The sequence below is a fragment of the Hippocampus bargibanti genome, linkage group LG11, assembly GCF_051943395.1.
Source record: "Hippocampus bargibanti isolate YZ-2025 linkage group LG11, ASM5194339v1, whole genome shotgun sequence".
NCBI lineage: Eukaryota > Metazoa > Chordata > Actinopteri > Syngnathiformes > Syngnathidae > Hippocampus > Hippocampus bargibanti.
In genome coordinates this window covers 7756469-7784454 of record NC_142744.1, presented here as the reverse complement: position 1 = coordinate 7784454, position 27986 = coordinate 7756469, and the positions used below count along the sequence as shown (strand labels likewise).

Below are 27986 nucleotides of genomic sequence, written 5' to 3'. Positions count from 1 at the left end.
AAACATTGTCCTTATTCGTTCCAATTTGAATTTTTCTCGTGCGCTGCGTAGGGCCCTGCTGGTGACATCATTCAGTCGCTGCCAATCCAGCGTGTGTCGAGGAAGAACAAGCGACAGGCCGAGGAACAGGCGGACGACGACTACAGCATCGACGGCCTGGCCGTGGAGGACGTGTTTGGCTCCCTCAACAACCTCAAACAAGACATTGAGCGTATGAAGTTCCCTCTGGGCACCGCTGACAATCCAGCCCGCACCTGCAATGACCTGCGCCTCAGCCAGCCTGACTTCCCAGATGGTAGGTGGGACTTAGAGGCAGGAATTAGCTTAGCATTAGCACAATAAGCAGTTTTTACTTGGGCTATGTTTCGAAATCACACCCAATATCATTATATATTTTTGATAAAAATCACAAAACCGAGATTACAAGAAGCTCAAGTAAATGTTATTTGTAATTTTTCAAAATAAAAGAACAAAAAAATTATTATCCCGTGATTGTAAAGTGTCCTTGAGTGTTTTAAAAGGTGCTTAGAAATTACATTTATTATTATTATTATTATTATTATTATTATTATTATTATTATTATTATTATTATAAAGCTCCTCAACTCACCTCAACATATTTCCTTCGCACCAAAAACCCCGTAACAATGGTGCAACACTCGATATGGAGCTACTAAACTAAATTCACCATAGTTCACTGGCTTCACAAAAGCATTGAGGCGCTACATGAAGCTCCTATATTCACTTCATCATAGGTCCGTGTAGGTTCACTGTCGTACAGTAGTGGCCCATCCATGAAAATGTTTCTTCAGTCGTCCTCTGTACTTCTTTGAAGGTGTTGGACGTTTTGTTTTGCTCCTCATCTGAAAAGCTTCGTCAGCGAACTAAAGTTGTGCTGGTAACTCTGGCCCTATATATACACTATATCACTAATGGAAGGTTGGAGGAGCAGTACACTACTCCCTGAAGCTAATCTGATTACTTCGTTTGTTCTTTCTGATTACCTCTAACGTATGTTCTGTACCTGGCTCTGATTGCCCCATTAGCTCTGGTATCACCTCATTAGCACCTTAGAGCAGGGACCTATTCGAGCAGAGGTCTGGCACCGCCACCACTGTCCATTAGGGTTAATACTTTATATAGGGCCAGAACTACCAGCACAACTTTAGTTCACTGACGAAGCTCTTCGGATGAGGAGTGAAACATCCGACACCTTCAAAGAAGTACGGATGACGGCTGAAGAAACCTTTACATCACTTCATCAATTTTTCTTTGGCACAAAGATGCCACCAAATGGTGGCAAAAAACTACATTACGCTCCTTAACTAACAGTAAAAGTTCCTATGTAGAATTAGGCAATTATAAATTAATGAAGGATTCCGAACACAGCCCTGATATCTCTCAATTGCTCTCCCCCACAATCCCTGTCAGGTGAATACTGGATCGATCCCAACCAGGGATGCGTCGGAGACGCCATCAAAGTATTCTGTAACTTCACGGCAGGCGGCGAGACGTGCATCAATCCAGACAAAAAGTCCTCAGGGGTGAGTGTCGCACCACACGGGGTAGCGGAACGCAGCTACGTGATGCCGTGTGAAGACGCTGAAGTCTTCTTCCCCTTCGGCAGGTCAGAATATCCAACTGGCCCAAAGAGACGCCCGGTTCCTGGTTCAGTGAATTCAAACGTGGAAAAATCGTAAGTCAAACCGGTGGCGTATCGATGGCATGTGAGAATTATACGGCATTGACTTCGCCTTCCCTCGGCGCCGTGCAGCTCAACTACGTAGACGTGGCGGAGAACAGCATCAACGCCGTGCAGATGACCTTCCTGAAGCTTCTCAGCTCATCGGCGCGCCAGAACTTTTCCTACGTGTGTCACCAGTCGGCGGCGTGGTACGACGCCAAGGCCGATAGCTACGACAAGGCTCTGCGCTTCCTGGGTTCCAACGACGAGGAGATGTCGTACGACAATAGCGCCTTCATCAAACCGCTTGTCGACGGTTGCGCTGTAAGTCACCTAAAATACTTTCGCTTTTAACTCATTCACTGCCATTCCCCGATTTATTCAGCGTCTTTTTTTTATATTCAGCGTCTTTACAAGAAAAAAGCACGACGACATTCCCGAATTTGGTCAGGTTTTGGTTTTTCTTTCACAGTGTGCCGATAAAGCGCTGGTCAGACCTCTGGCAGTTTTTTTTCTCTTCCACGGCGAGGCAGCAGTTCCCTTTTTCATATGTTAGCGCTTTGGTATTGCTTCAGCTGTTCAAGCACAATATAAATCAATATTTATGTATTGCATTGTATTTTCGACAGCCCCGCATTTCAAGATCAGATAACTCCAGACCCATACAACTTGGGAATTAACTCTTTTTAAGTCTAACGTTTCTTATTCTGAATTGAATAATAATAATAATAATAATAATAATAATAATAATAATAATAATAATAATAATAATAATAATAATAATCATCATCATCATTTATAAGCGCTTTTCAAAACTCTCAAGGTCACTTACTTTACAGTCACAGGATAAGCTTTTCTGTGGGTGAGTAGTGCCAGCCACACGCGTTCAGTGTTCCAGCGTTCAGTCAACCCGGAAGTAACTCAAATAGATAGAAAGTTTGCTAGCTAGCTAGCTAGCTAGCTAGCTAATAGATACAGTAATAAAAATAATACATTTCATTTATAAGCACTTATCAAAACTCTCAAGGTCACTTTACAGTCACAGGATACAGTCGCTAATAGATAGCTAGATAGCTAGCCATCTAAACGATAGCTATTTAGATAGCTAGCAAGCCAGCTAATCTACCCCTATAATCGATCCCAAACCATCACCTGTGTGTGCCATACCCTAGATGTGCGCAGTATTCATGTTAGGTGTATTTCACCAGCTGATGAGGCTTCTTGTGTCGAATCCCCCATGAAAATTGGAACGGGGATTACATTTAATTTTCAAATTTATCAAAGCAAAATGCAGCAGAGGAAATCAACGGACACCAAGCCAGTACTGTATCAAGGCAGAGTTCGGTGGTGGTCCATCAACTGACCTTTGCAATAGTCAGACTTTTGTCAACAGTTATTGTGAGCTGCAATTGACTTTCATTCTGTTTCTGCAGCAAATCATGTTTCAGCTTTCTCAAGTTCAATGGACGATGTCTCTGTGAGGCCAGCAGGGAGCTCGTGAGTTGTTTATGTAGTCCTAAAAGTCAATATTCTGCGGGTCTTGCAATTTGAGCGAAAATGACAAAAAAACCCGGCACTGGAGTGGACACATTTTTTTGCACATCGTCTGGCAGTGAATGAGTTAAACAAGCCAATTTTCAAAGCCATATTTCAAATGAACTTGAAATACTTGGCAACCTCAAGCAAGGTTTGAAACCATCAGTCCTAATTTTTTTTGTAATATTTCTATATATATATTTTTTTGCATTCAGTCCAAGCTGGGCTACTCCAAGACCGTTTTGGAGATCAATACCCCTCGCATCGATCAACTGCCCATCCTGGACGTCATGCTCAACGACTTCGGTGACTCGAACCAGAGGTTCGGCTTCGAGGTCGGCCCCATCTGCTTCCTTGGCTAGACCCCCCACCCCCCAAAATCAGGCTCCCCCTGCCCCTTCCACCTCAGAGAAACCAATCCTGACCCCCCGCCTCCCACCTTATACCCCCTGCCCTCCAACCATACCTCCCAAACCGACGGACAGGGTCGGCAGGTTCAAAGCAAAAATGTTGAAAGATAGTGGGGGGTGTGGTCCTGTCCCCCCCACCCCCCACGCTGTGGGGTCGCAACCATGTGACTGAGATTTGGGTCAAGAGTGGGAAGTGAGAAGAGGGAAGAAAAAAAAATAGGACTTTTGATGGCGTGGCAGGCGGACGCGCATGACCACAGACGTGCGTCTGGCAAAACACTCAAGGTGCTACACAAATTACTTTTTGATGAAACTGTAATTATTATAATAATTATTATTATTTTGTACAATATTGTGCCTTTCTGAATCCGACATCCTTAACAGACTTTGCATGTGTCCCAGCTTCGTAAATTGTTTTGTTCCATGTTTCTGAAACTGTACAACCAGGACATAAAGCACATTTGACGAAATTTGTAAGTAACAAAATATTTGTAAATAAAATTGCCTATTATGACAACAGCAAAAAAAAAGCAACACAAATGCTATTTTATTTTTTTTCATGACTTAAAGGGAAGTCGAGCCATAATAAATAGTAATATAAATATTGTCCAAAAGTTCTTATCCTCATCCAGATCCTAAACGTGGGCCATATTTATCTGTTCTAGAATCCATGTTTTTTTTTTTTACCCCCAAGAACAAACTTTCCTGTTAATTTACAACCAAAAAGCCTTGTGGACTTAACTGTGTGCCTTAAAAAAATATTAAAACTGGATTCTGAAACTGGATGTGTCACTATTAGTCAGTTTTTCACATAAAAAAGATATTGTACAGGGAGTTTTTTAAGATTGTCTGTCTATGCGTGGTTACCCCACTATTTGTGTTCAAACATTCATGATAAGACTATTCCAGCTAATCGTTAACCATAAGCAGGGCAGTTTCCAATACTGGAATTCTTTTTTTTTTTTTTTTTTTTTTAAGATATGTTTTGATCCACCCAAAAAATAAATACAATACATATCCAGTAATTTTTATTGCCCAACAAAAATATTTCCATCTGTATATACATCCCAAAAGCTCCAAATGTGTGATGAAGAGGTTTACTTTTCATTGGATGACGCCTATATCAAGTCGTGTTAACATAGACACGCGTCAAATTCTTTTTTTTTTTTCTGCCACTTTTCAAATCGGAAGTTAAGAATGACTGTTTTTGTGATTTAACATTCGACAATTTTAAATTTAGGATTGGACTTTAGCAAAAATCACAGCACTTGACATGCTTCATTTCCTTTCGCGGGCCGAATAAAATGATGTGGTGGACCAGATTTGGCCCCCGGGCCTTGACTTTAACACCTGTGTGTTAATGCGATCGAATCTAAAAAGTTTTTCATTCTTGTACATACGCACGTATGTGAACTTTTAAATCAAAAGTGTCAATACCAATGGTACAGAAGATGATTAGGGCCACAGAAGAAAAAATAAATAAAATCGCCAAAATTTTCACTTTAATTTTAGAATTATAAATTCAAAATCAGAATTCTGGGAATATCAGGATTCTGATTTTAAAGTGACAATTTTGAGATTTAAGTCAGTTCTGGGAATATCACTTTAAAGACTTTATTCTCAGAATTCGGACTTTAATCTCAGAATTCTCACTTTAAAATCCAAATTCTGGGAATATCAGGATTCTGATTTTAAAGTGACAATTTTGAGATTTAAGTAAGTTCTGGGAATATCACTTTAAAGACTTTATTCTCAGAATTCGGACTTTAATCTCAGAATTCTCACTTTAAAATCCAAATTCGGAGATTAATTCTGATTTTCAAGTGAGAATATTGCCACATTTATTCATTTTTTTCTTCATTGGCCCTAATCCTCTTCCGTATAATTCTGATATTTCTAGAATTCTGACTTTAATTCCAGAATTCTCACTTTAAACATTTAAAATGAATTATAACTTTATTGTCAGAAATCTGATTTTGAATTGATAATTCTGAGATTAAAGTGAGAATTTTGCCGATTTTATTTATTTTTTCTTTAATGGCCCTAATCCTCTTCCGTAGAATAATGACTTTAAAGTGAAAATTCTGAGATTTGAGTCAGTATAGGGAATATCACTTTAAAGTCAGTATTCTCACTTTATTCTCAGAATTCTGATTTTAATTTCAGAATTCTCACTTTAAAGTCAGAAATCTGAGAATGTTTTTTACTTTAAAGTCTGAATTCTGAGAATAAAGTCAGTATTCTGACTTTAAAAGACAACCGACGCATCTGGACAAGTTGTGTCCATAATTTGTAAAATCACTTCAAATGACTTCTACTTAGTGTATTTTAAAACGATTCTACAGCATATAGCTATATTTTACGTTTGAAGACGCGCTGAATATTCAGGAAGTCTTGTTTTTGAGTTCGTGACGTTGCCTCGCGTGACGTCACGTCTGGAACGCCTCTGACCGAGAAAGCGACACACAATGCATTTTGGGTACTTTGTTTGGTCTGAAAACTTCGTGTTGATCGGTGTTGATGGCGAAATTAGAAGGAAAACACGAAAAGAACGTGATGGTGAATCATTTTGTGTTGCACAAAGACTACAAATTGATACTAGTTGACACAAATTCCCAGCAGACAAATCAGCCTATTTCCAACGGAGCTTGGACGCCATCTTGTGCATTTTCTCGGACGCTACATTGGAGTCCTGACGGCTCGAATTGATATGGGTAGGACTTCTTTAATCGATTGCAAACATTTATGCTTTCCTCTTCAGAACTATGAATCGTATTCATAACTGGATGAGTAACAAGAAAGCATCTCTTCCGAATTTGAAGCCATTGTTTTGATTCTCGAGCAAGGCAAGACGTCCTGGCGTGACGTCACGAACAAGGGGGCGGGACCTTCTGAAACTCGCCATCTCCGAGGTCATTTTGAAATAGTTTTGGGACACTTTAACTCATTTTTATTGGTGTTTTGCATTTGACTAAAAATATCAGCCTGTGTGTTTTGAGTATTTTAGATGCTATAAAACGTTTTTATTATGTCAGTTAGGAAACAAATAAAGGGTGTCGGTTGTTGAGTATTTTGCTAAATATTTTTTTTCTTCGTTGACCCTAATCCTCTTCCGTACCTGTGAACCTAACAAACGTCGTCGGTCGAGCACTCCGCCTTCTCGCCGGCGGTGGTGATCCGGGCTGCGCACGCGCGTGACCGCGTCAATACGAGTTTCTGCCCTTTTTATGACAGGACCCACAACCATGTCACGCGTGGACACCTCTTGATGACAGCTACTGTTTTTATCCTCTTCCACATTATTCGACGTGTTTTTATGTCAGTGAATGTGCGCGTCTGCGTGTGTTGCGGTGTTGTTGGACTGACACTGGACGTGCACGTGGACACTCGGCTGGCATCCGTTTTTTTGTTGTTGCTTTTTTGAAGTGGTTTCTCGTTCCGAGATGCGGACGCATTCGTCGTTGGTGGCGGTCGTCGTGCTGCAGCTGCTGTTTGGCTTCTGGCCGTCCGCGGTGAGTTCAATGACACCTTCAAACAACAAAATGCGATACGATGGCAGTCACTCAACATTAATTGTCGTTTTCTGATTGTCTTGCGTAATCACTCCACGACTGTTGCTTTCCACGTAGGTTACATTGAGATCTTAAAATGGATTCGTATAATTTTCAAAACTATATATAAATATACTCATCGTAAGGGTATGCCTTTGTGTACGCGTTTTTGTGTGTGTGTTAGTTATTTTATGTACTTTGTGTATATTTGATTAATATTACCATATCGTTTGCGAGCTGATCTATAAAAAGTATTAGTACTACTAATAATTTGTAAACGATTTGCTAAATTTACCCAGAAAAAAAAGACAAAAACGTATTTTAAACGTAATTTAATTCAGCGTTTATTTTTTTCTGAATAAAATCGATATACTAGTTTGCTTTCAATCGAGTTCTACAACAGATTACATTCCAGTCAGCACTTTGTATAATAATAATAATAATAATAATAATAATAATAACAATAGAATCAGAAAGCCTTCAATAGTCCCACAATGGGGAAATTTGCAAACTACAACAGCAAAATTGGAAGAGGTGGCGGGGGTCAAAAGATAAAAAGTAGAATAATAATGATGATGATAATAATAATAATAACGATATGTATACATGTATATATATATATAATATATTATTAATAAAGATGATGATAATAATACCTTCCATATATTATTTTCTTCTATTTTTGCCATGAAAAGATGTATTTAATTTTACAGCATATATATATATACACAAGAAGCATAAGTTGCATCATATATTTGGATATTAGATTCCAAGACTTTAGAAATGCTTTTTTGTGCTATAAAATGCAGAGATGTCTCAAAACTTTTGACTGAGCCCATATGAATGCCCGTCAACCAGTATTGACCTGAAATATGTCTATGTATAAATATGTATGTCCGTGCGTGTGTTCAAGCAGACCACAGTTGCGCCGCAGGAGGGCTGGCAAGTGTTCGGCTCTGCCCAGGATGCCGACGGCCGCTGCGTGTGCACGGTGGTGGCGCCCGGGCAGAGTTTGTGCTCGCGGGATGCCAAAGGACGCCAGCTGCGACAACTCCTGGAGAAGGCACGTGGAACACAAATGACTTGTTTTCAGAATCACTATCTATCTATCTATCTATCTATCTATCTATCTATCTATCTATCTATCTATCTATCTATCTATCTATCTATCTATCTATCTATTCCGTCTATCTATTCCGTCTATTTATTCCATCCATTCATTCATCCATTCATTCATCCATTCATTCATCCATTTGTCCATCAATCCATCCGTCCATCCATCCATTCGTCCATCAATCCATCCATTCATCCATCCATTATCCATCCATCATCCACCCATCCACCCACCCATCCATCCATCTATTTGTCCATCCATCCATTCGCCCATCAATCCGTCTGTCCACCCATCCATCATCCATCCATCATCCATCCATCCATCAATTGATTCATCAATCCATATGTCCATCAATCCATCCATCCATTATCTATCCATCATACACCCATCCATCCATTTGTCCGTCAATCTGTCAATCCATCCATCCGTCCATCCATTTGTCCATCCATCAACATGAGAGTACCGTTTGTTATATATATTTTTTATTTGATGTGTGTGTGTGTGTGTGTGTGTGTGTGTGTGTGTGTGTGTGTGTGTGTGTGTGTGTGTGTGTGTGTGTGTGTGTGTCTGCAGCATGTGGCAAGCTGTTGAAAATCAGCGGCCCGCTCACAGTGAAGACCTCCGGAACCAGATTCGGCGCATGGATGACAGATCCACAAGCTTCTCCTCAAAACATCAAGGTGAGTCTTCTGTGAGGCGTTCAGGGCCTCGGGAAATGTGCCTCTTGTCCCTCAAATATACACAATATATTCACCCCACGACAAAGAAAGTTTTTTTTTTTCATAAAATATTTAGGGTAAGAAGCTTCATGTATACACAACCAAATAGAATGTCTTGTTTTATGTTTTAATCTTAAAAGTATGATTTCTACCCCCGAAAATGTACAAGGAATATTTTAGAAAATATTCAATAGAAAACGTTTTTTGTAGTAATGGAAAACTTTATTTAAAAAAAAAAGACTCTACAAAACAAGACTTTTTCTTGAATACTGTATTTTGTTTTCCAAAATATCAATGATTTTTTTTTTTCCCCTGTTAAAAAAAATGAATATGTTGATGTATCCGGACTTTGTGGGCAGGTTTGGTACATGGACGGCTACACCAACAACAAGATCGTCAAAGAGTACCAGTCCATGGCGGACTTTGTGTCGGGCGTGGAATCTCGCACATACAGCTTGCCCTTCAAGTGGGCGGGCACCAACCACGTGGTCTACAACGCTTCGCTCTACTACAACAAAATGCAGAGCAACATCATCGTGCGCTACGGCCTGGAAACGGGCCGCGTGCTCACCCAGCGGGCGCTGGACTCGGCCGGCTTCCACAACGTCTACCCGTACACTTGGGGGGGCTTCTTCTCGACATCGACCTGATGGCCGACGAGTTGGGCCTGTGGGCCGTCTACCGCCACCAACCGCAACGCCGGCAACGTGGTCCTGAGCCGCCTGGACCCCGACACCTTACGGCCGCTCGCCACTTGGAACACCGAGTACTCCAAACGCAACGCCGGCGAGGCCTTCATGATCTGCGGGACGCTCTAAAACGTCACCAACTCGCACCTGACCGGCGCCAAAGTCTACTACGCGTACTCCACCCGGACGTCGTCCTACGAGTACGTGGACATCCCATTCCACAACCAGTACTTCCACATGTCCATGCTGGACTACACAACGCGCGTGAGCGGGCGCTCTACGGCTGGAACAACGGACACCAGGTGCTTTTCAACGTCACGCTCTTTCACGTCATCAGAAGCGACGATGACGCCTGAATGACAACATTTCTTGATTCTGATCAGCAAAATAACATTTCAATCACAGATTCAATGAAAAATAGATCTAATTTAATGGAATAACTTCTCTTGTGGCACCTCACGATTACAAAAATAATATAGATATTTGAAAGCAATTGAATTTTTACAAAAATAAACGCTCGCTTTATTGTTTGTTTGATTACAACCAGATTGAAAAAACGCCTTACCCCAAAAATTGGGCTTTTTTTGCCTTTTGGTTTTGGGTGTTTGAATGTCATGATCTTTGTTCAATGTTGTCAATTTGTGTATGAGCATTAAAAAATGCACATAAAATCGGAGCCAAAATAAAAAAAACAGCCACTAAAAGTATTTACAGGCACTTAAATCGTACATATTATTTTGGGGGCTACTAGGTGAAGAAAAACCCTACGGTATTTTTTCATTTACTTTCATGGTCATAAAACGCTTGACATATAAACATGGTCGTTTTCTTCGCCCAAAAAACGCCTTACTTGACACAGTTGTTTTTTAGGCCAAAAACGCCTACTATTCATGGTTGTTTTTTTGGGGGCTAAAAACGCCTTACTAACCAGGTAGTTTTTTTCGTCTGAAAACCATTACTATACGTAGCGTTTTTTTTGGGGGGGGCTAAAAACGCTTTACGATACATGGTCTTTTTCTGCAAAAAATGGCTTACTATTCATGGTCATTTTTTTCGGCTAAAAGCGCCTTACTAACATGGTCGTTTTTTTGGTCCAAAAACGCCTTACGATACAGCGTTGTTTTTTTCAGCCAAAAAACACCTTGCTATACATGGTCGTTTTTTTGGGCAAAAAAATGCCTAACTATACATGTTTTTTTTTTTTTCGGTACAAAACGCCTTACCATACATTTCTTCTTTTTTTCAGCCAAAAACGGCTTACTATTCATGGTGGGTTTTTTTCCAGCCTAAAAACGGCTTGCTATACATGGTCATTTTTTTGGGGCAAAAAATGCCTAACTATACATGGTTTTTTTTCAGTAAAAAACGCCTTACTATACATGTTTGTTTTTTTCGGCCAGAAATGGCTTACTATTCATGGTCGTTTTTTTCAGCTAAAAACGGCTTACTATTCATAGTCGTTTTTTTGGGGGGCCAAAAACGCCTTACTATACATGGTTGTTTTTTTCGGATAAAAACACCTTACTATTCATGGTCGTTTTTTTGGGCCAAAACGCCTTACTATTCATGTTTGTTTTTTTTCCAGCCTAAAAACGGCTTGCTATACATGGTCGTTTTTTTCGTCCAAAAACACCTTACTATACATGGTAGTTTTTTTTTCGGCAAAAAATGCCTTACTATACATGGTAGTTTTTTTTCGGCAAAAAATGCCTTACTATACATGGTCGTTTTTTCAGCCTAGAAACGCCTTGCTATACATGGTCGTTTGTTTCCGCTAAAAACGCCGTACTATACATGGTTGTTTTTTTCGGGCAAAAAACGCCTTACTATTCATGGTTGGGTTTTTTTTCGGCTAAAAAGCCCTACTAACCATGGTTGTTATTTGGGACAAAAACGCCTTACTATACATGGTCATTTTTTTTTCAGCAAAAAATTCCTTACTATACATTGTCGTTTTTTTCTCAGCTAAAAATGCCTTACTATACATGGTTGTTGTTTTTTCAGCCTAAAAACGCCTTAGTACACATTACTACGTTTTCTTCGGCAAAAAATGCTTTGGTCGTTTTTTTCAGCTAAAAATGCCTTACTATACATGGTTGTTTTTTCGGCCAAAAACGCCCTACTCTACATGGTCGTTTTTTACAGCTAAAAACGGCTTACTATACATGGAGGTTTTTTTCAGGCCAAAAACACCTTACTATACATGGACATTTTTTTGGGGGCCAAAAACACCTTACTAAACATGGTCGTTTTTTTTCGGCCAAAAAAGACTTACATGGTCATTTTTTTGGGCCAAAAACGGCATACTATACATGGTGATTTTTTTTTCCCTAAAAACGTCTTGCTATACATGGTCTTTTTTTTTCGGCCAAAAACGCCTTACTATACAAGGTCGTTTTTTTTCCGGCAAAAAACGCCTTACTATACATGGTTGTTTTTTGGGGGGGCCTAAAACGCCTTACTATACATGGTAGGTTTGTTTGGGGGCTAAAAAAACGGCCAACTATATATGGTCGTTTTTTTCGCCTAAAAATGTCTTTTATGCACGGCCTTTTTTTAGCCTAAAAACGCCTGACTATACAATACGCCTTAAAAGCAAATGACATAGCATCTCATTCCTCAAAAGCAAGAAAGCAGGTGGCTTTTCGGGTGATCTTTTTTTTTTAATTATTCTGTCCACACGTTTTTCTCTTGTCATCATTATTCAGTCACATCAGTGAACAGCAACGTATTTTACTTTAGCGGGACACAAATATGACTTTATTCAAAAGCCCACATTATTCTTCTGAAACAATTCCTTGACCGCTGTTTTTTTTCTGAGAAATGTGTTATTTGGGGTAAATATAATATTTAGTGTCATATGCACTGTCTATTTTGCTTACTAAAGTTGAATATACATGTCCCATGAAATAATTACATGCCAAATCAAACAAAGCATGCACCTACAGTTGTACGTCATATATACAGTAAATAGAAATGTGATGTAAACATCCATTTTAAAACAAAACAAAAAAAACTGCCTCTGTACAATCTGCGGGGAGGCCTTGTACTCATTTGCCATAAAGTATGTCTTCCCCATGAATCTCAGTAAAGAGCTCCCACCTGGTTGAATCAAAACAGTCCCGCAGAGCTTCTTCAGCTTCTGTGGACCATCTTTTGATCGTGCGGGTCACAGCTGGTTGCCTCTGGACAAGGGGTTTGTACACAGGCTTGAGATAAACCATATTGTGGTCTGCTCTTCCGAGAGGGGGGAGGGGGGAGGGTTTGTATGCATCCTTGGCGTTTGAATAAAATAGGTCCAATATGTTATTGTCTCTGGTGGCACAAGTTACATACTGTGTGAATGTTGGGAGGGAGAATTTCAGGGAAATGTGATTGAAGTCCCCTGAGATGATAAACAAGGCGTTGGGGGACTGGGTTTGCAGCTTGTTTACAACAGATATGAGGGCATCGGAGGCAGCGCCGCCATTTGCCGTAGGGGGAATGTACGTCGTCACGGCTTTCAGAAGCCTTCTTAAAATGTGCAATGAAGAGAATTAATTCAGACGTTTGCTCTAATGAGATTAATGAATATCGTGGTGTAAATGGAGGTCGAATTGCCAATTCTCAGAATAACGGTAATCCTTGAGAGTCAACGTTGTTCCCAAGCAGGTCCGGAACATGTCGCAGTCTATGGAAGTACTTAACCTGCGTACTCAAAGGGACTTCCAGTACATCGTGAGGATGGAGAGCCTCATTAAAGGTCTACGCTCCAAATTCAGACAAATGGACTCGGAGCGGAGGACACAGGCCACCAAAAACTTCCAGGTACTGCCCGGTCCGTCTGGCCTTCCCTTCTCAAAATCGAGTACATTCCTGATATCTTCTCAGGAACTGAAAGAGAAGATGGAGTCGCTGCAGCCGCTGATCCCCGTTTTGGAGCAGTACAAGACGGATGCCAGGATCATCTCCCAGTTTAAGGAAGAGATCAGGAACCTGTCGTCCGTCTTGCTGGCTGTTCAGGAACAGATGGGAACATTTGATTATGACGAGCTCAATCAGAAAGTTCTGAGCTTGGAAAAGCGACTGAGAATCTGCATGAGCAAACTTAGTCAGTCAATCCATCCAATCTGTCTATCTATCTATCTATCTATCTATCTATCTATCTATCTATCTATCTATCTATCTATCTATCTATCTATCTATCTATCTATCTATCTATCTATCTATCTATCTATCTATCTATCTATCTATCTATCTATCTATCTATCTATCTATTCCGTCTATCTATTCCGTCTATTTATTCCATCCATTCATTCATCCATTCATTCATCCATTCATTCATCCATTTGTCCATCAATCCATCCGTCCATCCATCCATTCGTCCATCAATCCATCCATTCATCCATCCATTATCCATCCATCATCCACCCATCCACCCACCCATCCATCCATCTATTTGTCCATCCATCCATTCGCCCATCAATCCGTCTGTCCACCCATCCATCATCCATCCATCATCCATCCATCCATCAATTGATTCATCAATCCATATGTCCATCAATCCATCCATCCATTATCTATCCATCATACACCCATCCATCCATCCATCCATCCATCCATTTGTCCGTCAATCTGTCAATCCATCCATCCGTCCATCCATCCATTTGTCCATCCATCAACATGAGAGTACCGTTTGTTATATATATTTTTTATTTGATGTGAAAAATGCTTTTTGGTGTTTTTCAGCCTAGAAACGCCTTGCTATACATGGTGTTTGTTTCCGCTAAAAACGCCGTACTATACATGGTTGTTTTTTTCGGGCAAAAAACGCCTTACTATTCATGGTTGGGTTTTTTTCGGCTAAAAAGCCCTACTAACCATGGTTGTTATTTGGGACAAAAACGCCTTACTATACATGGTCATTTTTTTTTCAGCAAAAAATTCCTTACTATACATTGTCGTTTTTTTCTCAGCTAAAAATGCCTTACTATACATGGTTGTTGTTTTTTCAGCCTAAAAACGCCTTAGTACACATTACTACGTTTTCTTCGGCAAAAAATGCTTTGGTCGTTTTTTTCAGCTAAAAATGCCTTACTATACATGGTTGTTTTTTCGGCCAAAAACGCCCTACTCTACATGGTCGTTTTTTACAGCTAAAAACGGCTTACTATACATGGAGGTTTTTTTCAGGCCAAAAACACCTTACTATACATGGACATTTTTTTGGGGGCCAAAAACACCTTACTAAACATGGTCGTTTTTTTTCGGCCAAAAAAGACTTACATGGTCATTTTTTTGGGCCAAAAACGGCATACTATACATGGTGATTTTTTTTTCCCTAAAAACGTCTTGCTATACATGGTCTTTTTTTTCGGCCAAAAACGCCTTACTATACAAGGTCGTTTTTTTTCCGGCAAAAAACGCCTTACTATACATGGTTGTTTTTTGGGGGGGCCTAAAACGCCTTACTATACATGGTAGGTTTGTTTGGGGGCTAAAAAAACGGCCAACTATATATGGTCGTTTTTTTCGCCTAAAAATGTCTTTTATGCACGGCCTTTTTTTAGCCTAAAAACGCCTGACTATACAATACGCCTTAAAAGCAAATGACATAGCATCTCATTCCTCAAAAGCAAGAAAGCAGGTGGCTTTTCGGGTGATCTTTTTTTTTTAATTATTCTGTCCACACGTTTTTCTCTTGTCATCATTATTCAGTCACATCAGTGAACAGCAACGTATTTTACTTTAGCGGGACACAAATATGACTTTATTCAAAAGCCCACATTATTCTTCTGAAACAATTCCTTGACCGCTGTTTTTTTTCTGAGAAATGTGTTATTTGGGGTAAATATAATATTTAGTGTCATATGCACTGTCTATTTTGCTTACTAAAGTTGAATATACATGTCCCATGAAATAATTACATGCCAAATCAAACAAAGCATGCACCTACAGTTGTACGTCATATATACAGTAAATAGAAATGTGATGTAAACATCCATTTTAAAACAAAACAAAAAAACTGCCTCTGTACAATCTGCGGGGAGGCCTTGTACTCATTTGCCATAAAGTATGTACATATTCATATTTTTATTGTTCATGAGCACATATCAGGTTTTCCTCTTCACAGGTGCGATTTTGACATCCTTGCGCCGGCCCGTGACACGCCGCTGCAACGTAACCACGTCATCCTCCGCCGTCTGCTGCTTGGCAAAGTTGACAAACACCTGCAGGCAAACACACGCCTTAGTATAAATGGTCGTTTTTTTGGGGGGCTAAAAAAAACGCCTTACTATACATGGTCGTTTTTTTCGCCTAAAAACGCCTTACGATACATGGTGGTTTTTTTTTCCAGCTAAAAACACCTCACGATACATGGTCGTTTTTTTTCGGCTAAAAACACATTACTATACATGGTCGTTTTTTTTGCCTAAAAACGCCTTACGATACATGGTCGTTTTTTTTTCGGCTAAAAACGCCTTACTATACATGGTCGTTTTTTTTCGGCTAAAAACACATTACTATACATGGTCGTTTTTTTCGCCTAAAAACGCCTTACTATACATGGTCGTTTTTTTCAGCTAAAAACGCCTCACTATACATGGTCGTTTTTTTTCGGCTAAAAACACATTACTATACATGGTCGTTTTTTTTGCCTAAAAACGCCTTACGATACATGGTCGTTTTTTTTTCGGCTAAAAACGCCTTACTATACATGGTCGTTTTTTTTCGGCTAAAAACACATTACTATACATGGTCGTTTTTTTCGCCTAAAAACGCCTTACTATACATGGTCGTTTTTTTCAGCTAAAAACGCCTCACTATACATGGTCGTTTTTTTTTCGACTAAAAACGCATTACTATACATGGTCGTTTTTTTCGCCTAAAACGCCTTACTATTCATGGTAGGTTTTTTTTTTTTTGCTAAAAAAAACGGCTAACTATATATAGTCGTTTTTTCTACTAAAAATGCCTTACTATACATGGTCGTTTTTTTCAGCTAAAAACGCCATGGTCGTTTTTTTCCGGCTAAAACGCCTTACTATTCATGGTAGGGTTTTTTTTTTGCTAAAAAACGGCTAACTATATATAGTCGTTTTTTTCTACTAAAAATGCCATGGTCGTTTTTTACGGCTAAAAACGGCGTACTATACATGGTAGTTTTTTGGGGGTAAAAATGCCTTACTATACACGGTCGTTTTTTTCAGCCTAAAAACGCCTTAGTATACCTGGTTGGTTTTTTTCAGCCTAAAAACGCCTTGCTAACCATGGTCGTTTTTTGGGCCACAAAGGCCTTACTATACATGGTATTTTTTTTCAGCTAAAAAGATCTGACTATACATGGTCGTTTTTTTTTTTTTTTTTTGACTAAGAATACGGCTTACTATACATGTTCGCTTTTTTTCAGCCTAAAACACCTGAATATACATGGTCGTTTGTTTCAGCTAAAAATACCTTACTATATGTGGTTGTTGTTTTTTTTGGTGTTAAAAAGGTGGTTGTTTTTTTTCTTACTAAAAATGCCTTACTGGACATGATTGTTTTTTTCGGCTAAAAACACCTTACTATACTTGGTCTTTTTTTTCACCATTTGACAATCGCTGACGTAGGGCAAATACTGATCTACTAACCTGGTCTAGGGTGGTCTGTGAAACGGAGTAGTCCTGGATGCCGAGTCGCTCCTTATTGGAAACAACCAGTTGGAAGATCCTGGCCAGCGAGGACGACGCGATGTGGTACTGCAGTGTATTGTAATGTTTCTCGCGCCGCACGCACGCTGGGAAGCTGCTCTCCATGAACGCCTCCACGGGCTCCAGGTCGGGAGGCGCACCTGCTTTGGCCGCCTTCAGCTTCATGGTTAGCACGTAGCCGTCGCCGAATCTGCGCGGGATGTAATCCGATGTCACAAATGTTTGTTTTTAATTCTGCCTAGCAACATGTGAGGATCTTACTTGTATTTGAGGTGCTGGATGGTTCCCAGGCATTTGAAGGTGTCTTCTGTGAGGCGTTCAGGGCCTCGGGAAATGTGCCTCTTGTCCCTCAAATATACACAATATATTCACCCCACGACAAAGAAAGTTTTTTTTTTTCATAAAATATTTAGGGTAAGAAGCTTCATGTATACACAACCAAATAGAATGTCTTGTTTTATGTTTTAATCTTAAAAGTATGATTTCTACCCCCGAAAATGTACAAGGAATATTTTAGAAAATATTCAATAGAAAACGTTTTTTGTAGTAATGGAAAACTTTATTTAAAAAAAAAAGACTCTACAAAACAAGACTTTTTCTTGAATACTGTATTTTGTTTTCCAAAATATCAATGATTTTTTTTTTCCCCTGTTAAAAAAAATGAATATGTTGACGTATCCGGACTTTGTGGGCAGGTTTGGTACATGGACGGCTACACCAACAACAAGATCGTCAAAGAGTACCAGTCCATGGCGGACTTTGTGTCGGGCGTGGAATCTCGCACGTACAGCTTGCCCTTCAAGTGGGCGGGCACCAACCACGTGGTCTACAACGCTTCGCTCTACTACAACAAAATGCAGAGCAACATCATCGTGCGGTACGGCCTGGAAACGGGCCGCGTGCTCACCCAGCGGGCGCTGGACTCGGCCGGCTTCCACAACGTCTACCCGTACACTTGGGGGGGCTTCTCCGACATCGACCTGATGGCCGACGAGTTGGGCCTGTGGGCCGTCTACGCCACCAACCGCAACGCCGGCAACGTGGTCCTGAGCCGCCTGGACCCCGACACCTTACGGCCGCTCGCCACTTGGAACACCGAGTACTCCAAACGCAACGCCGGCGAGGCCTTCATGATCTGCGGGACGCTCTACGTCACCAACTCGCACCTGACCGGCGCCAAAGTCTACTACGCGTACTCCACCCGGACGTCGTCCTACGAGTACGTGGACATCCCATTCCACAACCAGTACTTCCACATGTCCATGCTGGACTACAACGCGCGTGAGCGGGCGCTCTACGGCTGGAACAACGGACACCAGGTGCTTTTCAACGTCACGCTCTTTCACGTCATCAGAAGCGACGATGACGCCTGAATGACAACATTTCTTGATTCTGATCAGCAAAATAACATTTCAATCACAGATTCAATGAAAAATAGATCTAATTAATGGAATAACTTCTCTTGGCACCTCACGATACAAAATATATGATTTTGATGCAGAATTTTACAAATAAACGCTCCTTTATTGTTTGTTTGATTTACAACAGATTGAAACATCGTCAAAAATTGGGCTTTTTTTGCCTTTTGTTTTGTGGGGTTTGAATGTCATGATCTTTGTTCAATGTTGTCATTTGTGTATGTGCAAAAAAACAAATAAAATCAGCCAATTAAAAAAATTAGCCACTAAATATTTCAGGCCCTTAATCGTACATATTATTTGGCTACAGTGAAGATAAAAACCACGGTAGTTTTTTTTCTGGTCAAAAACGCCTGACTATACATGGTCGTTTTCTTCGCCCAAAAAACGCCTTACTTTACACAGTTGTTTTTTTTGGCCAAAAACGCCTTACTATTCATGGTTGTTTTTTTGGGGGCTAAAAACGCCTTACTAACCATGGTAGTTTTTTTCGTCTGAAAACACATTACTATACGTAGGCGTTTTTTTGGGGGGGGCCTAAAAACGCTTTACTATACATGGTCTTTTTTTCTGCAAAAAATGGCTTACTTTCATGGTCATTTTTTTCGGCTAAAAGCGCCTTACTAACAATGGTCGTTTTTTTGGTCCAAAAACGCCTTACGATACATCGTTGTTTTTTTTTCAGCCAAAAAACACCTTGCTATACATGGTCGTTTTTTTGGGCAAAAAAATGCCTAACTATACATGTTTTGTTTTTTTTTCGGTACAAAACGCCTTACCATACATGTTTGTTTTTTTTCAGCCAAAAACGGCTTACTATTCATGGTGGGTTTTTTTCCAGCCTAAAAACGGCTTGCTATACATGGTCATTTTTTTGGGGCAAAAAATGCCTAACTATACATGGTTTTTTTTCAGTAAAAAACGCCTTACTATACATGTTTGTTTTTTTCGGCCAGAAATGGCTTACTATTCATGGTCGTTTTTTTCAGCTAAAAACGGCTTACTATTCATAGTCGTTTTTTTTGGGGGGGGCCAAAAACGCCTTACTATACATGGTTGTTTTTTTCGGATAAAAACACCTTACTATTCATGGTCGTTTTTTTGGGCCAAAACGCCTTACTATTCATGTTTGTTTTTTTCCCAGCCTAAAAACGGCTTGCTATACATGGTCGTTTTTTTCATCCAAAAACACCTTACTATACATGGTAGTTTTTTTTTCGGCAAAAAATGCCTTACTATACATGGTAGTTTTTTTTCAGCAAAAAATGCCTTACTATACATGGTCGTTTTTTCAGCCTAGAAACGCCTTGCTATACATGGTCGTTTGTTTCCGCTAAAAACGCCGTACTATACATGGTTGTTTTTTTCGGGCAAAAAACGCCTTACTATTCATGGTTGGTTTTTTTTTCGGCTAAAAAGCCCTACTAACCATGGTTGTTATTTGGGACAAAAACGCCTTACTATACATGGTCATTTTTTTTTCAGCAAAAAATTCCTTACTATACATTGTCGTTTTTTTCTCAGCTAAAAATGCCTTACTATACATGGTTGTTGTTTTTTCAGCCTAAAAACGCCTTAGTACACATTACTACGTTTTCTTCGGCAAAAAATGCTTTGGTCGTTTTTTTCAGCTAAAAATGCCTTACTATACATGGTTGTTTTTTCGGCCAAAAACGCCCTACTCTACATGGTCGTTTTTTACAGCTAAAAACGGCTTACTATACATGGAGGTTTTTTTCAGGCCAAAAACACCTTACTATACATGGACATTTTTTTGGGGGCCAAAAACACCTTACTAAACATGGTCGTTTTTTTCGGCCAAAAAAGACTTACATGGTCATTTTTTTGGGCCAAAAACGGCTTACTATACATGGTGATTTTTTTTCCCCTAAAAACGTCTTGCTATACATGGTCTTTTTTTTTCGGCCAAAAACGCCTTACTATACAAGGTCGTTTTTTTTCCGGCAAAAAACGCCTTACTATACATGGTTGTTTTTTGGGGGGGCCTAAAACGCCTTACTATACATGGTAGGTTTGTTTGGGGGCTAAAAAAACGGCCAACTATATATGGTCGTTTTTTTCGCCTAAAAATGTCTTTTATGCACGGCCTTTTTTTAGCCTAAAAACGCCTGACTATACAATACGCCTTAAAAGCAAATGACATAGCATCTCATTCCTCAAAAGCAAGAAAGCAGGTGGCTTTTCGGGTGATCTTTTTTTTTAATTATTCTGTCCACACGTTTTTCTCTTGTCATCATTATTCAGTCACATCAGTGAACAGCAACGTATTTTACTTTAGCGGGACACAAATATGACTTTATTCAAAAGCCCACATTATTCTTCTGAAACAATTCCTTGACCGCTGTTTTTTTTCTGAGAAATGAGTTATTTGGGGTAAATATAATATTTAGTGTCATATGCACTGTCTATTTTGCTTACTAAAGTTGAATATACATGTCCCATGAAATAATTACATGCCAAATCAAACAAAGCATGCACCTACAGTTGTACGTCATATATACAGTAAATAGAAATGTGATGTAAACATCCATTTTAAAACAAAACAAAAAAACGGCCTCTGTACAATCTGCGGGGAGGCCTTGTACTCATTTGCCATAAAGTATGTACATATTCATATTTGTATTGTTCATGAGCACATATCAGGTTTTCCTCTTCACAGGTGCGATTTTGACATCCTTGCGCCGGCCCGTGACACGCCGCTGCAACGTAACCACGTCATCCTCCGCCATCTGCTGCTTGGCAAAGTTGACAAACACCTGCAGGCAAACACACGCCTTAGTATAAATGGTCGTTTTTTTGGGGGGCTAAAAAAAACGCCTTACTATACATGGTCGTTTTTTTTGCCTAAAAACGCCTTACTATACATGGTCGTTTTTTTTCGACTAAAAACGCATTACTATACATGGTCGTTGTTTTCCGCCTAAAAACGCCTTACGATACATGGTCGGTTTTTTTCAGCTAAAAACGCTGGTCGGTTTTTTTTTCGGCTAAAAACGCATTACTATACATGGTCGTTTTTTTTTTTTCGACTAAAAACGCCTTACTATACATGGTCGTTTTTTTTTTTCAGCCTAAAACACCTGAATATACATGGTCGTTTGTTTCAGCTAAAAATACCTTACTATATGTGGTTGTTGTTTTTTTGGTGTTAAAAAGGTGGTTGTTTTTTTTCTTGCTAAAAATGCCTTACTGTACATGGTTGTTTTTTTCGGCTAAAAACGCCTTACGATACATGGTCGTTTTTTTCGGCTCCAAACGGCTTACTTTACATGGTCATTCTTTTCAGCCTAAAAAGGTCTGACTATACATGGTCGTTTTTTTTTGGACTAAGAATACGACTTACTATACATGTTCGCTTTTTTTCAGCCTAAAACACCTGAATATACATGGTCGTTTGTTTCAGCTAAAAATACCTTACTATATGTGGTTGTTGTTTTTTTTGGTGTTAAAAAGGTGGTTGTTTTTTTTCTTGCTAAAAATGCCTTACTGTACATGGTTGTTTTTTTCGGCTAAAAACACCTTACTATACTTGGTCTTTTTTTTCACCATTTGACAATCGCTGACGTAGGGCAAATACTGATCTACTAACCTGGTCTAGGGTGGTCTGTGAAACGGAGTAGTCCTGGATGCCGAGTCGCTCCTTATTGGAAACAACCAGTTGGAAGATCCTGGCCAGCGAGGACGACGCGATGTGGTACTGCAGTGTATTGTAATGTTTCTCGCGCCGCACGCACGCTGGGAAGCTGCTCTCCATGAACGCCTCCACGGGCTCCTGGTCGGGAGGCGCACCTGCTTTGGCCGCCTTCAGCTTCATGGTTAGCACGTAGCCGTCGCCGAATCTGCGCGGGATGTAATCCGATGTCACAAATGTTTGTTTTTAATTCTGCCTAGCAACGTGTGAGGATCTTACTTGTATTTGAGGTGCTGGATGGTTCCCAGGCATTTGAAGGTGCCGTTGACCATGATGGCGAGTCGCGTGCACAGGGCCTCACATTCCTCCATGCTGGTGGACGCAAAGCATAACATAACATTCAAGATGGCCACCTGTCTTGTCCAAATCACAGTATTTTAATAATAATAATAATAATAATAACTTTCAATTATAAGCGCCTTTCAAAACTCTAAAGCTCACTTTACAGTCACAGTTTAGGTTTTTTTGTGGGTGAGCAGCGGCCGCCACACGCGCCAGCCACTCAAACTGGAAGTCAGTCAAATAGATAGAAAGCTAACTAGCTAGCTAATAGATAGCCAATAGCTAGCCAGCTAGATCGCTATCTAGCCAGCTAGATAGCCAGCTAACTATTAAGCTAGCTAGCCAGCTGGATAGCTAGATAGCCAGCTAATGGATAGCAAATAGATCGCTACCTAGGTAGCTAGCTAGATAGATAAATAGCTGGATAGCTAAATAAATAAAAAGAAGTGAAGAGAGGAAAAAACAAACAAGAATTTTATATGGAAATCAGAACACACTGCCGCTTTTAGATCCCCTAAATAAAGTTCAGAAGCTTTTTCTGACTTTTTCTGGCAGAACCTCGAAGGTTATGTTTTTACAGCAGCTCCTATAGTTTTTTTTCTACTTTCTTCCTTGGAAATGTCTCCATTGCGAGATGAATAAATATAATAATAATAATAATAATAACAATAATAATAATACATTTCATTTATAAGCACCTTACAGTCACAGAATAACTTTTGCTGTGGGTGAACAGCGGCAGCCAGACGCACTCAACCCGGAAGTAACTCAAATAGATAGAAAGCTAGCTAATATATAGCTAGTAGCTATCCAGCTAGATGGCTAGCCAAATATATAGATAATAGCCAGCTAGATAGCCAATATATAGCCAGTTAGATAGCCAGCAAGACAGCTAATAGCTAGCAAATAGATAGCTAGGTAGCTAGCAACGTAGCTAGCTAGATAGCAAAGTGATAGCCAGCGAGGTAGCGAGTTAGATAGTTAGATAGCCAGCCAGCCAGATAGACAGCTGGATAGCTAGATAAATAAAAAGAAGTGAAGAGAGGAAAAAAGAAAGACAATAAACTCATTGGTGTGCTAAAAAATGAATACATACTGTACAAATACATACTTACTATTCTATTTATATACACTGTATCGCCATTTTTAGGTCTATTTAGGCTTATTTGTACAACCACTGTAAACCACTTTGAAAATGAAAGTGAGGAATCTCCCCTTGAGGGCATATTCTAATAATAATAATATTTGAATTATATTCTTATTCTACAGTCTCTACTTCAGTATCCTCAAACCTGTGCGACGTCAGCACGACAGCCCGGCCGTCCCGGATGACGCTCAGGATGGCATTCCACAGGAAACGACGGGAATGCGGGTCCATCCCCGTGGTGGGCTCATCCTGAAAAACAAAGATTGCCTTGTTCGCAAAAAAAAATAAAAAATGGAAAAAATCGCATGGAGATGATTGGCAAACTCACCAAAAGGACCAACGCCGGGCAACCGATCATGGCGATGGCGGTGGACAGTTTGCGTTTGTTACCGCCGCTGTAGGTTCCGGCGCAACGGCCGGCGTACTCAGATAAGCCCAACTTCTGAATGCCCCACTCGGCCACCTAATGCGGAGGAAGGTTTGAAGTTTATTAAACCAATATTAAGACTTAACTACAACCATTTGGTGGGGGGCGGGAGGTTAGGACCAAGACCTGCTGCCAATCGGCAAAAATTACCCTGGGGATCTCGTCCTCGGGCACACCCCTGAGGCGAGCGTAGAGATAAAGGTGCTCCCTGCCAGTCAGCAGCTCGTCAATGGCGTCAAACTGTGGGCAATAGCCCATGTTCTGGTGGACGTCCAGAATTTCCTTCAGGATGCTGCCACAAGACAAGAGTGACCGCTCACGGCGCCCGGTTTTGACATTTTTTTTCGGGACTTCTTTTCTAATCAGTCTTTTTAAGTCATTCTCTGCCATTCACGAATTAAAAATATGACGTAGAGCGCCATTTTTCAAATTGGTCATGCTTGGGTACTGATAAAGCGCTGGCCATGGCCTCTGGCAATTTTTTTTCCCTTTCACAAGGGTGGAGCATTTCTCTTTTTTCCCATGTCAGCGTTTTGTTCCAGCTTCAGCTGTTGTTAATGCGCTATATCAACCAATAAGTATGTATTGCATTGTATTTTGGGCAGCCGCCATCATTTCTAGCTCATATAACTCCAGACCCATATAATTTAGGAATTAACTATTTTTTTTCCTGATGAAAGAAGAGAATCGAAGGTTTCTAACGCTGTATTGAATGTTTATGTACAGACGCTCCCCTACTTACGAACATTAGTTACGAACATTTGAGTTACGAACAGCGGAACATACAAACATTTTTGGAGTAACATATGTAGTATTCTCTCCAGTACATGTACATATCTTTATAGAGCATATATTTTATTAAATGTTTACTGTTCAGTATAAACCAATACATGTTACTTATTCAAGCCTTAAACATACTTATTTAAGCCTTAAACAAACATTCCATACGAAATATAGCACTGAAGCAACTTACGAACAAATTCACCTTATGAACGACCGTTCGGATCGCATCTCGTTTGTAAATTGGGGAGCGTCTGTAGTCCTAAAACTCTGTGTGTCCTGGAATTCAAGTGACAATGACAAAAAGTCTGGCACTGGAGTGGACACATTTTTGCGCATGTCTGGCAGTGAAAGAGTTGAGAGCTGTAAGAAGAAAAATGTCCCGAAGTCATTTTCAGAGGTTTCGGCACCATTTGTTTGGCCGCTAATTTATTACTATTGGAGATTATCATGATTAGTCATGCTCAGATTTGAATTAGAGTTACCTTCTTCCATGCTGGATGGATTCCAAATCGAAAATGGTATTGGAATAATCATGAACAATGGGGGAGGACACAGTTCATCAATTTCGACTGCGAATGTTTTGAGGAAGAAAATGCGTTTCGTTTAGAATGCAAATCCAAACCAAGATGAAAATTGCTTCATCTCATCTAATGTAACTTCACGACAACCTCATCATCATGATCGCGTACCTGTAACCAACCACGGTCGCATCCCCCGAGCTGACGTCTGTGTCGCCTGTCAACATTTTAAAGGTGGTTGTCTTCCCGGCGCCGTTGATGCCTAAAAGGCCAAAACACTGGAATAGAAAAAAATGTGTTTCTGAAATAATATATATATAAAAGTAAACAAACAAACAAATAAATAAATAAATAAATAAATAACTAAATAAATAAATAAATAAATAAATAAATAAATAAATAAATACATGAATAAATACCAGCAAGCTCACTTTTCCGGCAGGCAGACCCACACATATTTTTTTTACAATTGAAAAGGTTATTTTTTAATTTTTTAATATTATTTTTTTAATCCAAAAATGTATTTCTTTTATTTTTTTTTTACAATCCATTTTTTATTTTTTTTATTTTGGGGATTATTCTTATTAATTTTTTTACAATCCAAAAAGTAAAAAAACAGCAAGCTCACTTCTCCGGCAGGCACACCCACACAGATCCCGTCAACAGCCGGCCTCTTTCTGCCAACGTAAGTCTGGGATAAGAACAGAAGGACAAAATTTGACGGCACTTTATTTGTTTTTCATTCCTACTAGCGCAAGACATGTTTCTACTGATGACCTTGGTGAGATCTTGAATGTGCAGGATGTCCGACTTATTGCCTCCTTCGTAGATTCTTTGTCGCTCGCATGCCACATCATCATCCTCATTTGTAGCCGGGCTACGTTTGCCACCCAATTGCCTGTTCAAGTTGTACAAATAGACACGTAAATATCCATGCTGTGGTTTTTCACTTCGTTGACTTCCACATTGCTCTCATTTTAAAAGACATCGGAAATAACGGAAAGTGACGACAAATCGTACACGAGTCAAAGATTGTGCCGATCGTCCTGACAACTGCTTTCGAGAAACATTTGAACATTCTTAAATCATCATTGTATAACACAGGTGTCAAGGCCAAGGTCCAAGGGCCAAATATGGCCCGCCACATCATTTTATTCGGTCCCCGAAAGCAAATGAAATTTGTGAAATTCCATGATGCTGTCGAAAGTCCGAGCCAAAATTTCAAATCGTCCCAATAACAGTCATTATTTTTGGCTTCAAATTTGAAAACTAGTGATTCATTAATTTGTTGTGCGCTCTATATGTAACATGTGGAGGAGATGAAACATTCCAATGACTTCTTTGAATTCATAACGGCCCCCCGAGAGGAAACCGTAACTACAACCCTGCTGCGTACAGTAATCATTTTCGATAAAACAGGAAGAGGTTGCGCTTAGCTCTAAAAATACGATATGATGATGTTTTACCAGTGATCCAGGAAGAAACGGTACTGGATGAGGAGGTTGAGGCCAAAGTAGATGAAACCTTCCACCGCCATAAAGCAAACGTTCCGGCCGACAAATTCCCATCGGAAGGGGTTGTTGGAGTGCTCCTCACCTGCCGAAAAAACACATCGGACATGATAGAATTGAAGACATTAATGTCAAGTGCCCTAAAAAACATCATTACCAAAGCGGGCGTAGACGTCGGTGACTGCTTGGTTCATGGCCATGTCGATGAGACCGCGGCCCAGGCAGAAGTGAGGAAAGACCAGTAGGCCTTTCTTCAACCAGTCATTGAACATCAGCAATGACTGATGGCACAGAGAGACAAAACCGGTTGTCAAATTGACTTCCTCGATATCATCCCCTGTCATCCAGAAGACTTTGTACGTACTGTAATATAAAATGCTCTGTTCGGGAGTGTAAAATACAGCATTGTACTTGTCCTTACCCGGTTGTTCTCGAAGAGTTCCAGGATGAAGGTGACGGCGCTGCTGTTGATCCCGATGAACAGATTGATGCATGACAGCGACACGTAGGCAGTGCTCGGGACATCGAACAAGTATGACATGGGGTACATCATGGGCGTAACAGACCACCTGAAATCACCAGTACCAGTATGAGTGTTCACTCCGAGGGGTACTTTCTGTCTATCCCTAATTATGGACAATGAAATTAATAAATACAAAATGATGCTTCATTCATTCCATCTTATGTGTTAACATATCCTTTGTTCGCATGTTAGCACTTGATCCACTGTCATTGGCTTCATTAATTCCATCTTATTTATCGAAGGTGTTAGCAAATCTTCTGTTAGCTTGTTACCACTTGACCATATTCAA

General features: G+C 40.0%; 5 protein-coding genes across 6 annotated transcripts in view; 4 read left to right on the top strand and 1 right to left on the bottom strand.

Annotated features, from left to right (window-relative positions):
* Window positions 1–4413, top strand: part of LOC148891381 (collagen alpha-1(XI) chain-like) — a 70518-nt gene extending 66105 nt beyond the window's left edge. For both annotated transcript variants that reach the window (XM_089007620.1, XM_089007619.1), the window contains 5 exons: window positions 52–295; window positions 1432–1544; window positions 1628–1696; window positions 1775–2008; window positions 3436–4413. In XM_089007620.1, coding sequence (XP_088863746.1) covers window positions 52–295; window positions 1432–1544; window positions 1628–1696; window positions 1775–2008; window positions 3436–3582 — 807 coding nt within the window. In that variant the 3' untranslated portion in view covers window positions 3583–4413. The remainder of the gene's footprint in view (window positions 1–51; window positions 296–1431; window positions 1545–1627; window positions 1697–1774; window positions 2009–3435) is intronic.
* A 2368-nt stretch (window positions 4414–6781) lies between these two features.
* On the top strand, window positions 6782–14407 carry LOC148891379 (uncharacterized). Its single transcript, XM_089008666.1, has 4 exons — window positions 6782–7142; window positions 8098–8244; window positions 13355–13510; window positions 13574–14407. Exons 1-4 carry the CDS (start codon window positions 7074–7076, stop codon window positions 14405–14407), a joined length of 1206 nt encoding a protein of 401 aa, XP_088864792.1. The 5' UTR covers window positions 6782–7073.
* On the top strand, window positions 8286–9812 carry LOC148891380 (noelin-3-like). The gene is made up of 2 exons (XM_089007626.1): window positions 8286–8975; window positions 9374–9812. Exons 1-2 carry the CDS (start codon window positions 8940–8942, stop codon window positions 9662–9664), a joined length of 327 nt encoding a protein of 108 aa, XP_088863752.1. The 5' UTR covers window positions 8286–8939; the 3' UTR covers window positions 9665–9812.
* Window positions 14408–15278: 871 nt separating the features above from the next.
* Window positions 15279–27986, bottom strand: part of LOC148891377 (retinal-specific phospholipid-transporting ATPase ABCA4-like) — a 46281-nt gene continuing 33573 nt past the window's right edge. Inside the window, exons 45-50 of the mRNA XM_089007628.1 lie at window positions 24513–24654; window positions 24264–24398; window positions 24081–24184; window positions 22726–22818; window positions 17317–17566; window positions 15279–15912 (exon numbers count right to left, since the gene is read on the bottom strand). Coding sequence (XP_088863754.1) covers window positions 15796–15912; window positions 17317–17566; window positions 22726–22818; window positions 24081–24184; window positions 24264–24398; window positions 24513–24654 — 841 coding nt within the window. The 3' untranslated portion in view covers window positions 15279–15795. The remainder of the gene's footprint in view (window positions 15913–17316; window positions 17567–22725; window positions 22819–24080; window positions 24185–24263; window positions 24399–24512; window positions 24655–27986) is intronic.
* LOC148891378 (noelin-3-like) lies at window positions 18076–19288 on the top strand. Its single transcript, XM_089007625.1, has one exon. It carries the CDS (start codon window positions 18081–18083, stop codon window positions 18747–18749), a length of 669 nt encoding a protein of 222 aa, XP_088863751.1. The 5' UTR covers window positions 18076–18080; the 3' UTR covers window positions 18750–19288.

What these genes read in the sequence shown, in the direction of transcription:
- LOC148891379 (XM_089008666.1), top strand. Translation starts at nt 7,074, where the DNA reads ATGCGGACGCATTCGTCGTTGGTGGCGGTCGTCGTGCTGCAGCTGCTG. An exon ending in TGCGACAACTCCTGGAGAAG is followed by an intron (nt 8,245 to 13,354) that starts GCACGTGGAACA and finishes GTTCCCAAGCAG; the next exon opens with GTCCGGAACATGTCGCAGTC. An exon ending in AGGCCACCAAAAACTTCCAG is followed by an intron (nt 13,511 to 13,573) that starts GTACTGCCCGGT and finishes ATATCTTCTCAG; the next exon opens with GAACTGAAAGAGAAGATGGA.
- LOC148891380 (XM_089007626.1), top strand. Translation starts at nt 8,940, where the DNA reads ATGACAGATCCACAAGCTTCTCCTCAAAACATCAAG. An exon ending in CTTCTCCTCAAAACATCAAG is followed by an intron (nt 8,976 to 9,373) that starts GTGAGTCTTCTG and finishes CTTTGTGGGCAG; the next exon opens with GTTTGGTACATGGACGGCTA.
- LOC148891378 (XM_089007625.1), top strand. Translation starts at nt 18,081, where the DNA reads ATGGACGGCTACACCAACAACAAGATCGTCAAAGAGTACCAGTCCATG.